A 15,958-nucleotide genomic window follows, 5' to 3' on the forward strand; every position below is an offset into this window, starting at 1 on the left:
CCTTAATTGACAGGAAAAAAAAATCATACTGCCGCCTCTCCATATCAAACTGGGTTTAATGAAACAATTTGTAAAAGCATTGGACAAGTCAGGCGATTGTTTCATGTATATTTGTCGAACAATTGCATCTCTTAGTATTAAAAAATTAAAGGCAGGAAATTTCGACGGCCCACAGAGACGGAAACTGGTGAAGGATCCAAATTTTACCACATCTATGACTGAAACCAAACCTGAAGCATGGCTAAGTTGTGTCTGTCAATCAAAAATTTTTAGGCAATCGCATGGCAGACAACTATCATGAATTAGTCCACAACATGCTAAAATGTTTCGAGAAAGTAGGTGCCAACATGAGTATTAAAGTACATTCTTTGTACAGCCATTTACATCACTTCCCGTCCAATCTAGGAGATTTAAGCGAAGAGGGTAATCGGTTCCACCAGGATATTCAGGTAATGTAAGACAGATATCAAGGAAGGTGGGATCGTCACATGATTGCCGATTACTGTTGGAGTCTGCAGAGGGACTGCACGCAACAAGAATACAAAAGGAAATTCCTACAAAAAACAGTTCTCATAGCTTCCTAACACTTATGTATGTAATTATCCTGTGTCTTTTTATAACATTTAACGTATCAAATTTAATCAGAATAAAAAAAAATACCTTTTTAACTATTTTTCATAAATATTAAAGACATATGCATATCTCAATAACTAGAGCCAATTGAAAAATAAGCATGGCATAGTCATGATCAGGAGTACACAATTAATCGAAATCGATTCTTAAATCCCTGGCAACAGATTGACTGTACCCCAGTGTTATGCTTCTTCCATTAGACACATGCACTTTCCCCACCAACAGCTACAATTGGTATTCCATTACTATATGTATCAATTGTTCCCCAAATCTTCAATTATAAGATCAATTGGTCATGGTCATCTTTACCTTCTGTCACACCATTTATCTAACTTGTTTTATTATTTGTACTATGCAGTGTAACATATTGGTGATTTTTAAATTAAAGTTCATAATAATTATGGAGGATTGGAAAATCTATGCTCAGACTGCATTTTTATAGTTGCCATTTTTTCTGATGCATACAACTTAAAAAAAAAAAAAAGTTTGTGCAGTTGCATTTCTACATTTGTGTTTTTATGTTGACATACAATTTTACAATTTTCACTTAATATAAATAATGTTAAAATTTTTCTCTAGGTACACCATTGAATTGAAAGGCTGAATGGTTGATCCAATCTAACATTACACAGCCAAAAAATAAGTATAAACAAAAAAGTTTACTTTGTTTTTATTTTATTTACTACACACATCTTAAAAAAAAAAAAACAACTAAAAAGTTTTCTGGATTAGTAAAAAAAAGTTGAAATCTGTACTTTGCATTGGAATGTCTCACTCGCACAAACCGTAAATAAAGCAGAACATAAAATACATTATATATATATATATATATATATATATATATATATAAACACGCTGTCATAAAGCAGCTGATAAAGAGGTTCTCAACCCCTGCAAAAATCCAGAGACAAAGTAAAATACCAGCGCTAGGAAATACGTAATTTAAAGGACGGTTTAAAAAAAAAAAAATTACACATTAAAATTCTTAATATAAACATAATCAAATAAAAAAAAGTTGCAATAAATCAATCCCCACAGGTTTAAAGATATAAGAATATTGATAATATCTAACAAATAGGCTCCTGTGTCATCAGTAATGGAATTAGGACTCTCTCCTCTTGTGTCTTAATTATCCAATACCTGTGTATCCAAAGCAGTCCCTTTAGCATCCAATTAAATTGGATGCTAAAGGAAGCTGTGTGATGATAGACCAGTGAAACGCATTGAGCTTATGAATTTGGACTCCTGTGATCTATGGACTTGTACTGGCACATTATACCTCTCCCTGGAACCATCTGCAGCATTTAAGGACATCTGGTGGACTGCACAATTGGATGCTAAAGAGACTGCTTTGGATACACTGGTCCATGGTATGGTAATACCTTGCTGCTTAATTTATTCTCATAAAACACAGAAAGTACTAATTCCATTACCGATGACAAAGCAGCCTATTTGTTAGATATTAACAGTTAATAAATGTGTAATATAATTTTAAACCGTCCATCTTTTAATTAATGATTTCCTATCGCTGGTATTTTACTTTGTCATGTGAAAAATAGCTGAATAGCAGTGTTAAACTGAATGGCAGTTACAGTTAGATTAGCTTGTCAGTAAGCTGGTTCGGAACTGACAGCAGTAGGCGTCATGCCAAGCCAGGGAGCACAGAGCTGATTGATGAGAGCTGCCAAAAGTAGAGTGTGATGGCAGTGGACCAGGTGTGCCATCTGTCGAGGGTTGTAGTGCTACAGTGCCTGCACACAGTCCAAGATGGATGCTGGAACTGGTTTAGGTGTATAAATGCAGGGGGATGTAAACACTTGCAGTGAGTGCACTGCTCAGTTCATAAAAGTCTTTCTGAGGGGATTGCATCACACTGGGCTTGCTGGATGAAGTGCACTGCGTAGAATGGATGCTGATATTTGCAGACTGAAGTACAGGAAAATAACGAATGCTGGTCTTTGCAGGCTGAAGCGCAGGAATAGATCAAGGTACAGAACTTGGAACACACCAGGAATAGCAGCCGGGAGCCAGTAAAAGGTCACAGGAGTGAACTTGTTCAGGCACTGGTCTGCTCACCAGGATTTACTTAAAAAGGGCACCCATGGACTTTATGGGCTCCTTACATCAGCTGATCATAGAGTGGCTCCTGATTGGTGAGCAGAAAGTCACCTGACAAGAATCAAGATGAAGACGCCCATGCACAGTTGATGTGAGAGTTGATCCAGGAGATATACCAACCACCCAGCTTATTGGCATGCACCAAACTCAGGGATGTCTTCAGTGGCCCACGGAGATATCCAAGGCAACGGAAAGCACCACATCAGGCAACGGGGCTTGGAAGCCGGATGTGTGACAGTATGTACCAATTATAATGAACTTATAACGAAATGTTAATAGAGAATATTTAAATAGTTACTTGGGTGCGAGATGGAATGTTCCTGTAGAAAACAATGTAGTAGTAGCAGTATTAATTTGTTAGGCACCACAATGCTGGACAGTGGGGAAAACCGGCCATTTATGCTTACATTCTTATTAGAAAAAGGCACAGCTGATATTAAAGGAGTGTGGCTCAGGGTGGAGATTAGAACAGCTATGAAGGTGTATTATACGCCTTTCACACTGCCAGCAACAAACCCAGGTTATTGCACGTGGACGCGCAGCAATCTGGGATACTGTGCAGTATGAAAGGGCCAGGTTGAAATAACCCGGGACCCGGCCTTTCAACCCTGGTAACTAGCAGGGCTAAACACAGGTTAAACCCGGTTCACGATGCAGTGTGAACGGGTAACCCTTGTTAATGCGACCCGGGTTCCACTCACAGCATGATGTCATCTTCAAATGTCGGCTCAGCACGTGATGGCGATGACGTCATCGACCCAGCAATAAGCCAGGTTGAACTAGTGTACAAAATCCCGGGTACGACCCAGCATTTCGATGTGAAAGGAGTATTAGTGCGGGTAGTTTAGGTGTGAGTAGGGTACACTCTAAAAGAGATGGATTTGCGATGCTTAAAGACTTAAAGGCTGTGGGAGAGTCTGATCGGTATGTGGGAAATTCCACAAGTGGGTAGCAGCATGGGAGCAATCATGTAGGGAGGAAGAGGTGGTTACCAGAGATACATGACATAGATAGGCCTAAGAGGGAGAATAATTTGAGATGTATAGTAATGATGGTTGTTGCTGAATGGACGATATAGTTATTTGCAAAGCAGTGTGGCAGATATTGAGCGGCAAGAGAAGATCAGTCTTGCTGCAACATTCAAGATGGATTGAAGCAGTGATAGATGAGTGGGCAAAATCCAGAGGAGTTTGCAGGAGTGCACTCGTCTTCCATTGCTACAGAAAGTAAGAAGCATTCACTGAAGTAAACAAATGGTTGATGCTCTTGCCAAAACTTGTGTGTACTTAATCTGTTTTCAAAAGTATGGCTCAGGGGTGTAAGATATTGTTGTATTATATGCATTCATTCCACCAATATTCTTTAGATGGTGTAAATGGAGGATTTGCTCACAGAATATGATCTAGCATTTAATTATTAGAATTTAGCACACATCTATAGAAGTTTGGAGCACCCAAACTTTATTAGGAGCTTAGTCCCGTCTTGACAAAGTAGTATTTTATACCATTGTCATCAAACCACATTTCACAGGTGTGGATTAACAGATAGACAGTAAAAAGGTTGACAGTGTTTAGATAGACACCAGATGTTAGACAAATGGTCGACATGGTCAAAATGTCAACAACAATGGTCAACACCTTTTTATTAGCCTTAATCTTCACCCTAACCAACAAAAAAAATCGTGTGTCAACAATTTTCATGTCGACCTTTTGTACCTGTCAACCTTCTTACATGTAGCGTTCCCGCTAGGCTGTTTTAGCGGGGCGCGGCACCCTGCCCTCCAGAAGGAGGGCAAAAAGCGCCCTGCCCTCACAGCCTGCGGGTGCCGTCTTCACCCGCGGGTCACAGTGTCCCACGGGTGGAGAATTGTGCAGTGACCCGGTCACCGCCGGAGAATAGACGCCGGGCGCATGCGCCCGGCATCTATTCTCACTGTCTGCAGCGCTTGGGGGCTGCCCGGCGTGTCCGTCAGTGCCGGGCACGCCCCCAAGTATGGCAAAAAGGGGACACACCTTATAGACACGCCCCTTTTCATGACCACGCCCCTTTTCCGGGTGCACTATGTGGATTTACATTATATCATTGGGGGCAAAAAAAGACAAGTCTTTCAAGTTCCAAATGTCAAACTATAATTGTTTTGATCAAGAAGATAGCAAAATAAACCCTGAATGTGACAGTTACCAAATTATTCTAACAGGGAGCAATTCTTTCGGACCACACTGTTGACGATGTCCTAACTTCTGTTTTTCTGGACTTTCAAGATGCTGTAACAACTTCCACCACCAGGATTGCGGTTTATTCCTGCCATCCAGTAGAGCAACAATTAATCAGTACTGCTGCAGTTAATAACCTTCACACTGTGCAGACCGTGTGATCCTCCTGCCCAGAATTCTGTTTTCTGCTACATGACTCTTGTTACAGCCATAACAGATTTTATGGACTTCCTGGGACTCTGTCTGCATATGCCCTTTTTAAATAGGCTGTTCTAGCAGGGCACGGCGCCCAGTCTAATTTTAAAGGGGCAAAATGCGCCCCGTTAAAACAGCCTGCCCTGTTCCTTTTCCACCCGTGGGCCACAGTGTCAGGAGGGTGGGAAAAGCTGCAGTGACCTTTCACCATGAGTGGAGAGCTCTGTAAGTGCTGGGTACGCCCCCGAGTTTGATGATTTAGGGGCATCACAAGGACATGACCCTCCCCCACTCAGCTACGCCCACTATCAGGAGCACACGCCTTCAGCCCACTCAGATCCTCCGCACCCTGCGCTCCTTCCAGCAGTCTAGCGGGAACATTATGGCTATTACTTTGTCAACTAGCATTTAAAGTCTTGCTCTATCCCATTTTTGACAAATTCCATTTAACACATCTGTGGCCTAGGTGCATAACTACAGCAAAATTACATTCCAAACCACAGGCTATGATTTTATCTAAATGTACTTGTAGCAAGTAAATACTCTATGTTGTGTTAAAGTTGTATTACCACCTGAAAAGTATAAGTTTTATATTTAAAATTTAAAACGGATGCATAACCGTAGTGTGAGCTAGAGGAATAATGAGAACCCACAACATATGTTATTGTCGCTTTTTAACCTCTTAAGCCCCTGGTCACAGGGTACGAGGAGGGGTGGGGAGGGGTGCAAAAAACTGGCTTTTTACAGGGGCAGGGCCTATTATTAGGATTTATGACCACTGGGGGGGGGGGGGGGGAGGTCTATTACCAATAAAGGGATGGGCAGTTAATTTATAATGGGCCTACGGACATGAGGGGATAAGGCTGCAAAATACCCCCTAGATATTTTTTTTAAAAATTTATAGTATTAATACTTTTTAAACTTTATTAAATAAAACAATTTCTACACAGTTTTTGGAAGAAAAAAAATTGGCAGTCAACTTGTTAATGTTCCTCCCAAAAACCTCCCCTTCCCACAAAGTATAGGGTAATACTGCTATCATGAAGGAATGTTTTAAGAAATGTATTGAGATATACTGCAATAAATGTATGATTGGTAGAAAACACAACAAATAGAGTGGATGAGTACATAGGCAGTGGTGGAAAACAAAAAGGAAAGAAACACAGAAGTGGGATTCATTTTACAAAAAAGTATGATGTAACCCCTCAGTTTCCTTGCAAAGGCAGTCTTACTCTCCAACGTGGTAGCGTTGTCGTATCTCCATAGTAGCATCTTGATTGGCTAGGAAAAAAGTTCTCCAACCCCATAACTTACCTTGATTTGTTGTCTGGTGGAGGAGAGGGTCAGGGGGATGTCCTTAGCATTTAGTCAGTCTTCCAGCCCCATGTGGAGAAGGGTGCACAGAGCGCTGGTGACATCACCAGTAAAACAAGTAGGCCCCACTCTCAGAGTAACAATAATACTGCAGTAATAGAAATTCTGACACACTGCTTTCCTCTCATTTACTGCTGCTAATAATATCTTTTATTTTTAATACAGTCTCTGCAGCACTGTATAGGGATTATACAAAGTAATAGTGAAACTTAACAGATCATTTAAACATTAAATGTAAGTTGACATATCTTTGGAACACAGAACAATAAACCAACTAAGTAAGACTATCAAAGGGTAAGACAAAGGGTGAAGGTTGTGTAACTCACTATCTTGACAGGCAAGTGAAAGTTATAGGTAGGGGAAGGTAGTTAAGCACTCAATGATCCTGTGTGAGCACACATCAAAGTCTCTGAAGGGGACAAGAAGCACTGGAAGCAAGGCCAGTGCTAGGGACAGACATGTGGAAGGAAGGCCTGTCCCTGAGACCTTAAACACGAGAGGAGGGATGAAGGGATGGATGAATAGTTAGATGGTGGACAAACAATGATGAAGCGAAGGTCAGGGTAGGAAAAAAGAAAAGATTTAGGAGGAGGAATCATAAGTGTCGATGAAGATTAGTTTAGTTAAACATTTGAAACTGGCAAGACTGGCAGAAAGTATGACTTGGCAAGCTACTGAGCACCAGAGTAGAGAGCAGAGACAGTGAAGAAGTGTTCAGAATGGACAGGCCATTGCAGAAAGGAAATAAAGAAATGGGTGGCAGAGTTCATGATAGATTCAAGTGTGTAAAGCGGGAGGTCAAAGAGAAGTTTAAAGGTGAGCGATGACAAGTGCATGAATATTGGTTTTGGTGGCATCACAAGTGAAAAAGGTCCTGATATTAGAGATGTTGCTTATTTCTCAGTTTTGCTTCCATTTTTAATCTTCTTACCACCAATTTTGTGCACTGCCAAAGTTATAAAGGAATCCATAAATAACAAATAGTAGTCCATCAATTACTGAAGTTAGTTATTTTTGTACACATGGGTGGAATTACCTGGGAGAGAGGCTTTATTTCAATTAATCTTGTAATTCAGGATGAAACCTGGGCTTCATGCTGTGGATGTGGTGTCTGAGTAGGAAGAAGCCTCTATTACAGCGATTGTGCCTTCCGATTGGTTCACTGGCTCACACCTACCCTCCTTCTTACACTATTTAAAAGTTTCAAACATAAATGTTCAGTGACTTGGTGGTAGTGCATCTTTAAGCTCTTTCTGTTTTTATGTACAGCATATGAGAAAAGGTAGTATTTTGAGTCATTTGCTGCAGATTTACAGCTTAAATCACAGAAATCATTTTTGAGTAATGTCTATCTACCATAAGTTTGTATATAATCACTCAATAGCCCCTCACAACAATCAATTGATCCAAAAGACAATTACAGTCCTGGAGATAGACTTCTCCATCTGTCCTCCTCATTGAATCCTCACTGCTGTCTAAGAGTTTTGATTCTAATCAGGAACCTTATCAGAATAAAGTCTGTATGTTCTACCTGTGCTTGCATGGGTTTACACTCCAAAGATGTACTTGAAGGTTAAATTAGCTAGTGTGTATATTTTAGACAACATACAGTAGATTTCAAGTTCCATTGGAGTAGGTACTGATGTGAATGAGAAAAAATTCACTTAGGTGTTGCATAATATGTAAGCGTTCTACAAATAAGGTGGTAGTAATAATAATAATAATAATAATAATAAACCTCACTAAAGCAGTCATTCCTGTCATTGCTAGTGGAAGAACCCAGATTGAGCATTACTACTTCTGAACTGTTGTGTCCAATACCAGCAAATCCACTATAATAGAATGATCAGGACTAGCCCCACTACCCCTTCTTTTGTGACTCAGATACCTACCTTAGAATTCTATTTCCATTTTATTAATTTTATTTATTCAGAAAAGAAAATACAATCTAACAAGATTAAAACATTTAGTCTTCAAAATATTATATAGACACATTTTAAATTAACTGACTAATCAGGATAGGGATATCAAATGTGAGTATTCAATTCAAGATTTGACTCCACTGAAGAATCTAGAGACAAGAAGTACAGTAGTTACTCATGACATTTTTAGTTTTGTATTTAACCAGGAGAATGCAAGAGCTGGTTTACTAGAATTTATTAGTTTTCCTATTATAAAGCAGTAAAAAGTCAATTTTTTGTGGAAATTGTCAGAAAAAAAAGGCTTTTCACTGCTCTGGGCTATTTATCATAGGCTAATGCTGGAGAAATAGTCTTAACCCACTTACCATCAATTACCACCAGACCAAATACCATACAGGGATGGCGCCTTACTGTATCTGTATTTATGAAGCAGAAAGAGGTTACCAATAAGATCCCCATTGCCTGCAATGGTAACCCAGCCAAGATTTTCTGGCTTTGTTGAAACGCTATGCACAACCACACATAAGAATTTGACATTAAATGCCTGTTAGGAGAGGACCGCTAGACCTCGATGGACAAATAAATAAGGGAATACCTGTGGTATTAAGTTCTAGTAAAGAGACCCAACATATGCCAGGACACCACAGTTTGCCCCACCCACCACTGCTACTGGCCATGTACCCCCCACCTGTGCTCTAATTTTAGAACTTCCTATAAATACTAATATACAGAAACTGAATTCTGCATTATAAAGCTGCACATTTTCCCTGAGGTTATGCCAGTATCTCTATGTAACTCCAGGTTTTCCTTAGTGGTTTGGACAATTATGACAATCACATAAATTACACTAATTACATAATTATGCTAAACATTTTATAAAGGTTCAAGTAATTAAACCCAGAGAGATTTATTAAGCTGTAGCTTGTGCATAAAAGAGAAACATTGTAGATAATACTTATTTTACATGGTGCTGACTCAGGAGAAAGCACAGAAAATGAAACAGATTATTTGTATGCAAAATTCTGCATTCGAGATTTTCTCCTCTTTCCCAGGGACTGTCTCACATATGGGAAGATGTTCATATAAAAAGGCAAGTTCACAAAGGGGCTGTTCAGACACTTAAACTGGGTACACACTACGCGATATGTCGTTCAATCAGCCAACAAATAACATATGGCATAGTGCATCTACCAGTGTGTACAGAAGATATGTCTGAACGACTCATTCACAGACATGACATATATCCGCCCTGCTGCACAGCTGATCACAATAAATCTAAGAGCTATATTTGTACACCTGGCAGTGTATATGGACAACCGGCCACCCATGCAACAGGGTTACAGAGTAAAGATTTAGTTGGCCAAGATTCTCAGAACAGATATTTTGGTAGCAACGATGTATATTTAGTGTATGTGTTCTATCATCAGATCGTGAGATCAGTCAATCTGCAAATAAATTGTTAAGGTGTGTACACTGCCTTATGCAGGGTATATTCTAGGTCGACGGGTCGATTGGTAACTTACCAATCGTCCGCCCGATGTGTCGGGCCTGACAGCCCAACTGGGCGGGCATTTAAATTTACCCACCCAGTTGAGATTTCAGTGTTGCGGTCCCTGCAGCAAGTACAGGTCGCCCCTACACACAGCCAGATACACCAATATATCTTTTAGATATATCAGAAGTGCTGCAGGGCCGACCTGATATGTCTGTAAACTACATAATTCACCGACATATCGGGTGTCAACACCCATCAATGCACTTGAGATAGATCGCTCGTCAATAGAATGAGCTATATATCGCCAAGTTTGTAATCAGCATTAGACATATCAAGGGACCACCAAAATTTAAGTAAAAATTTTTATTTTAATTAAGGGGAACTTATTCCACCAAAAACTAAAATGTTTCTTTTTTGAGGTTCCCCGAATTACAAAAAAAAAAACCCATTCATCAGCAAAGTATTGGGCCAATTCCCCGATATCCAGATGCTGGGGCATCAATGTAATCCAGCATGATTTGCCGATTCCGACCAAAAAAGTTTGGGATCAGCATATCGGGGATTTTTAACATGAAGAATTTCACAGATTCTCTGATGGATCGGCAATCACCGATGGCAGCCAGTTGGCATTTCCAACCAGATCTGAGGTTAAACGACTGTCTTAAGTATGGGGCACTTGAGTCAGTGGGAAATATTCAAATGTTCTGCCGGTGGCTTTTTTAAGACGCCCGCAAGAGCAATTCAATTGTTGCTCTGTTAGGGCGCGATAGCCACCGGCGCCGGCATTTCTGCAAGCACTCAGGAGGGTACGAGCAGAAATGTGTCTGAAACACCCTATTTAGGGCACGCTAACCGCAGATAGCGCCCCCTATCCAGAAATTAAGACTGGTTTAGCCGTTTTACACGGCTAAACCTCATCAGATACTCGGCGAAGAGGGCGATAATTAATGAGCGCCCAGAACAATTGAATAGCAAACTGGGCGCTCATTAATTATCATGCCCAAAAAAACATTTGAATCGCCCCGGTGTTTCCCCAACTCCAGTTCTCAGGGACCTTTAACAGTGCATGTTTTACAGATCTCCTCAGTATCACATTTGAAATAATTAGCTCTGCCTGTAGATCTTTTAAAATGTGTAAGCCAACAATGAATACACCTGTGCACCAACTAGGAGATCTATAAAACAAAACACACACTATTAGGGGACACTGTGGACTGGAGTTGGGAAACACTGATGTAAGTATTTATTGCACTAACATACTCTAGGGGTGAGAAAAAAAAAAAAAAAAGTATCGCAGGACACACTCCAACCAATCAACAGAGCAAGGGGAGGAGAGTGTGCTTTCCCACTCTCCCCCCCTGCTGCACTAGATACTGTGCAGGCTTGTTAAAGTCCCAACCATCCCCTGGCTTTCTGCAGCCTCAAACAGAAGCCGGGAGCAGGCAGGCAGCCGCAGCAGTGCAGACTTCTCAGCATCAGGACATCTGTCATGAAGAGGAGCCAGGAGCAGGCAGCCGCAGACTCAGTAGGACGGGAGACTTAAGCTGCATACACGGTACGATCTATACAACCAACAATATCACTGAACGATTTCCCTTGAACTTTCTGTAGTGCAGGACAAACGATATTGGGTGTACACACTGAAAGATCTATGATCGATATCTTTCAGTGAAGTCATCCTGCCACATCTCTGAACATGCAAATCTTGATTAAATCGTCCAAGTTGGCCTGCATGTACGGACGACCATAGATATCGCTATCGTCCATGCGGGAACGCGCATCGTTGGTAGTTCACTGTATAAAAATGAACAATTTATTGTTGAACGATATCGTGTGTAAATAAAGAGGAAAGAATTCCTAAAGGTAAGCAAATATAATTACACGTTCTAGACAAAAGCGATTGGTCATCCCCGCGCAAGCGAAATGCATACCACTGAACACGAGTTACAAATCGACACTAATGTGGCAGTTTCAACAAAAACACTTTGTAGGGAGGCCCATGCACTAGCAGTTCTATGGAAACAACAAATGTTTTTATCAGGACAACAATGACACCTGTCATGTTTCCAGGGCGATGCTGGTCTGGTATACAGAAAATTTGGTAACTCGGATGGACTAGCCAGCTCAGTCCAGATCTTAACCCCATTGAGAACCTCTGGGAAGAATTGGAGCGACTGGTGCGTTCTAGGCCTACTCGACCTTCTTCAGTGTCACAGTTGGCCACTGTACTTAAGGCGGAATGGCCATACATACAGTCTGCTGTTGACCAGGAACTTGTTGACAGTTTACCAAGAAGGGTGTCTGCAGCAGGGCCAAAACTAGGATTTTTGTCACCCGGAGCAAGACAGTAATTTGGCGCCCCCTGGTAATTCCCCCATAGTAATGCCCCCTGCAGCAGTGCCCCTATAGTAATGCCCAGGTAGTAGTGTCCTCATATGTTAATGCCGCTTACAGAAGAAAAAAAAAATAATAATACTTACCTTAAACCCCGCTCCGACGTCCGTTAAGCCAGGCTGCTCCTCGGAATTATGGGAGAGAAGTCATGACATCTCTCCCATAGTGCCTGTGGGGAGAGCCGGAAGCTGGAGTTCAGGAGAGAACTCCAGCCTCCAGCTACCACGGTGCTGCAGGGAAGGAGGCGGGCGTCCGCCGGAGGACACTGGCGGCACGTGCACCTCTAGCCCCACTCCCTAGTTGCGGCCCTGGTCTGGAGTAATCACTGCACGTGGTGGACCTACAAAGAACAGACGTCAAAATCTTGTTGATCTATTTGCTGTCAGTGTCCAATCACTTTTGGCTACATAGTGTACAATGGTTAAAGAGAACGGGGAAGAAATTGAGTGATTAGTATATAGACAACCGCTGGGAGAGTGTACTTTGTGGTACAATAAGGTTAATTTTAATTTTTTTTTTTATCTTTATGGTCATTACATGGTAACTCGCGTTACAAAGTGACATAGCAAGTTGTTTGATTAAGTAATAATCAGGAGCATTTTCTTGTAGCAATCAGTGGATAATACTAATGTGGGGGGACACACTTTGGCCTATAGCAAAACAGACAGACTGTTTTGGTAAGTATATACATTATAAGTACGATACTGTATATCTGGCCAGACATCACAAGTGGGAGCGCTTTTATGTGTATCCGACCAGCTGTGATGTCATTGTCGCAGGTTCCTGTGGTCAGAATATGGGTCGGTTGTCCGTACACACAAGCACATGTGCATATATTTCAGATATATTGCATCTGCTGTGCTGCTAATTGCCACACCAAAGAAATTCAATTAGCGGGGATTACCCAGCGTGTGAGCCCCCGCAATCGGACTAAACATTGCAGCTCATGGAGGTGCGAGGTAAAGTCCATGGAAAAACCACAAAATCAGGTTCGCGCGCGGGGGGAAAACCCATTAATTCCGCAGTTTATGGAGAAACAGTGGATTTCTATCCCCGAATCCCGATTTTTCTGCACGGGAAAAAGTCTAATTGAATAGCCTTTCCCCGTGCCGCTGGAATTTTTGCCACTAATTGGTCACGGGGAAAACCTTCAGTGTATTGTGAGCCGATGCACTGAATGATACATTGTTTATAGGCTGTACAAACAATATATTGCCCAGTGTTCACCCAGCATAAATCTTTAAATGTGACATATGGGGAGGTTACATACTATGCAGCACTGCCTACCTAAATACTTTATATATTTGAGATGTGACAGCAGTCCATAAGATGAACTATGAGACACATTCTATTAACAATGAATGGTCAGGCTGCAAAACTAGATGGATGATGGTTACACCTCCCAGCACTCGGACATTGTAACCAAAGATGACCTTTGAGGTAAATCAGTGATGTCTGTAGTGAATGCAGCCAGTAAACACGGTTTCCCATGTACAAGTGTGCGGCTCCGTTACCCTATGTGTGTGTGTGCGTGTCTGGGTGGCTACTCCATACCTCCTGCCTTACCTTTCCGCAGCTCGCTATCCCACACGGAGACAATGACCCGGGAATGCTTCCTATGGTGAATGAGCCAGAGAGACAGGGTCTGCACACTCTGCTGGGAGTTACTCAGTTCCGACAGCTTCTTCTCCAGCACGGCCTCTGAGAACGCAGACATGCCGGAGGCTGCACACCGCGGCCAGCGCTAACAGGGAGCTCTGCAGGCGGAGGACGCTTAGCAGCTGGGCGGCTGTCCCCGATCTTCCCATGTAATGTCAGCGAGATCTAAACGCGCTGTCTGCTGCATCCATGAGCCTGGCACTAGTGCTGGAACTCAGCCGGGTTACAGATATGTTTACAGCTGACGTTGCTACCGCCCCAATTACAGGAACCTGACATGATGCCGACGGAAATGGCGTCAGTAGCTGTGCAGCGCACCAATAGCAAGTTGCAACAAGATGGTCCGTGTTGTGCTGCTCCGTACAGTATCCCCTCACTATCCGCGCTGCCATCCAGTGCCCGGCTGGTCATAATGCAATGCGCCGTGTTCTGCTGCTTCAGACACCGTCACTTGGAAAATGTCCCCGGTGTGTGAGAGAAATTTGTACATGCAGGGCCAGATTAACAACGGGGCGGATGGAGCTACAGCTCCAGGCCTCCAAATAAAAATAGGCCCATCATCATGACAGCATGATGTTGACTGACCCTCTGCTGTCCACAAGGTCAGCCATAAATCATAAGTAGTAAAATTGTATTTCTAGTTACCTCACAAAATAGATTTTTTTTTCTTTTACATATCTACGGAGACATTGGTGTTGAGATTATAGCGGGTATATATGCCCATGTGGCTCTGGCCACACCACACAGCACTGGTCACACCTCATCTGCTTTTCACAATAGGCCCTTAATCAAATTCAGCTCCAGGCCCATGTGGCCCTCAATCCGGCCCTGACTTTGAGGGACAGTTTTTAAAAATGGACCAATAAAGGTCATTCGCAAATCAAATTGCCCGAAACACTTTACAATGCCCTGGTACTGTCAGTTACATACAGGAAGCAAAGGAGATCTTTGCATAAAAATAATACCAAAAGAGAAATGACTGACGTGCCATTTAAGGAGCCTATCCATTAGCAGATAAAATGAACAATATATTGTTCAAACGTTCATTATATCTGCTAATGGATAGACCCTGAACGATGATAGGTGCGCACTCCCACGGCCGATAAATCGCATCTATCATCTCTCCAACATGTTGGTCAATTATCGCATATAACTGTACGATATTAGCAATATTGTGCAGTTAATGGGGTAGATGTATTATAGCGGCACTTAACGTACCGCTATAATACTTCCCGCTTCGCCTCTTTACCGAGGCGAAGCAGGAAGCACTACCGATGAGATGTATAAACATCTCATCGGCCGGAGAGGGGGAGGGTTAACTCCCCCCTCCGGCGCTACCCGCTAGAGACAGCAGCGCATCAGCCTAGTGCTGATGCGCTGTGTCTCTCTCCGGGCCGGTTCCACTGAGCATGCGCAGGATCTCGCAAGTATCGCGAGATCCCCGTGTGGAGCCGGCAGCAGGGACAGCGCTGTCCCTGCTGTGGGGATAGGCTAATGCCAGGCTGTCGCTATCGATAACGACAGCTACAGCCGGCCGAACGGTCATGCGTTATGACCGTTCGTACGTGGCCCTGCCGTCGGCGCTGCTATCTTATAGATAGCAGCGCCGATAATGATTGGGGCGCACAGCGCCCCTGTTATTTACCGCCCAGACTCCCGATCATACATCGGGGAGAAGCGGTATCAGCGCACATAACGTGCGCTGATACCGTTCCTGGGCTTCGTACATCTCCCCCCATATGCAGTAAATGACGAACGATATTAGCAGCAGCTACAGAGCGCTGCAGAGAAAGAAATCCACTCCCTGAATGATGTCATGCGATATCGTTCATCGTTTGTCGTTTGCCAAAATCTGTCATGTACATGACAGATATCGTTCAGCACAGCCACCAGAATTTTCAAGGGATGTCTGTTGTCTTTCATCACTCAGAAATACATCTGGTAATGGATATGCC

At 42.5% G+C, this 15,958-nt stretch overlaps 1 protein-coding gene across 4 annotated transcripts in view; it reads right to left on the bottom strand.

Moving 5' to 3' along the window:
- Window positions 1–14,275, bottom strand: part of RPRD1A (regulation of nuclear pre-mRNA domain containing 1A) — a 149,607-nt gene extending 135,332 nt beyond the window's left edge. For all 4 annotated transcript variants that reach the window (XM_088476342.1, XM_088476343.1, XM_088476344.1 and 1 more), the window contains exon 1: window positions 13,911–14,275. In XM_088476342.1, coding sequence (XP_088332468.1) covers window positions 13,911–14,061 — 151 coding nt within the window. In that variant the 5' untranslated portion in view covers window positions 14,062–14,275. The remainder of the gene's footprint in view (window positions 1–13,910) is intronic.
- Window positions 14,276–15,958: the final 1,683 nt, after the last annotated feature.

This window comes from Taudactylus pleione, unplaced genomic scaffold, assembly GCF_031769625.1.
Source record: "Taudactylus pleione unplaced genomic scaffold, aTauple2 ptg000186l, whole genome shotgun sequence".
Lineage (NCBI taxonomy): Eukaryota > Metazoa > Chordata > Amphibia > Anura > Myobatrachidae > Taudactylus > Taudactylus pleione.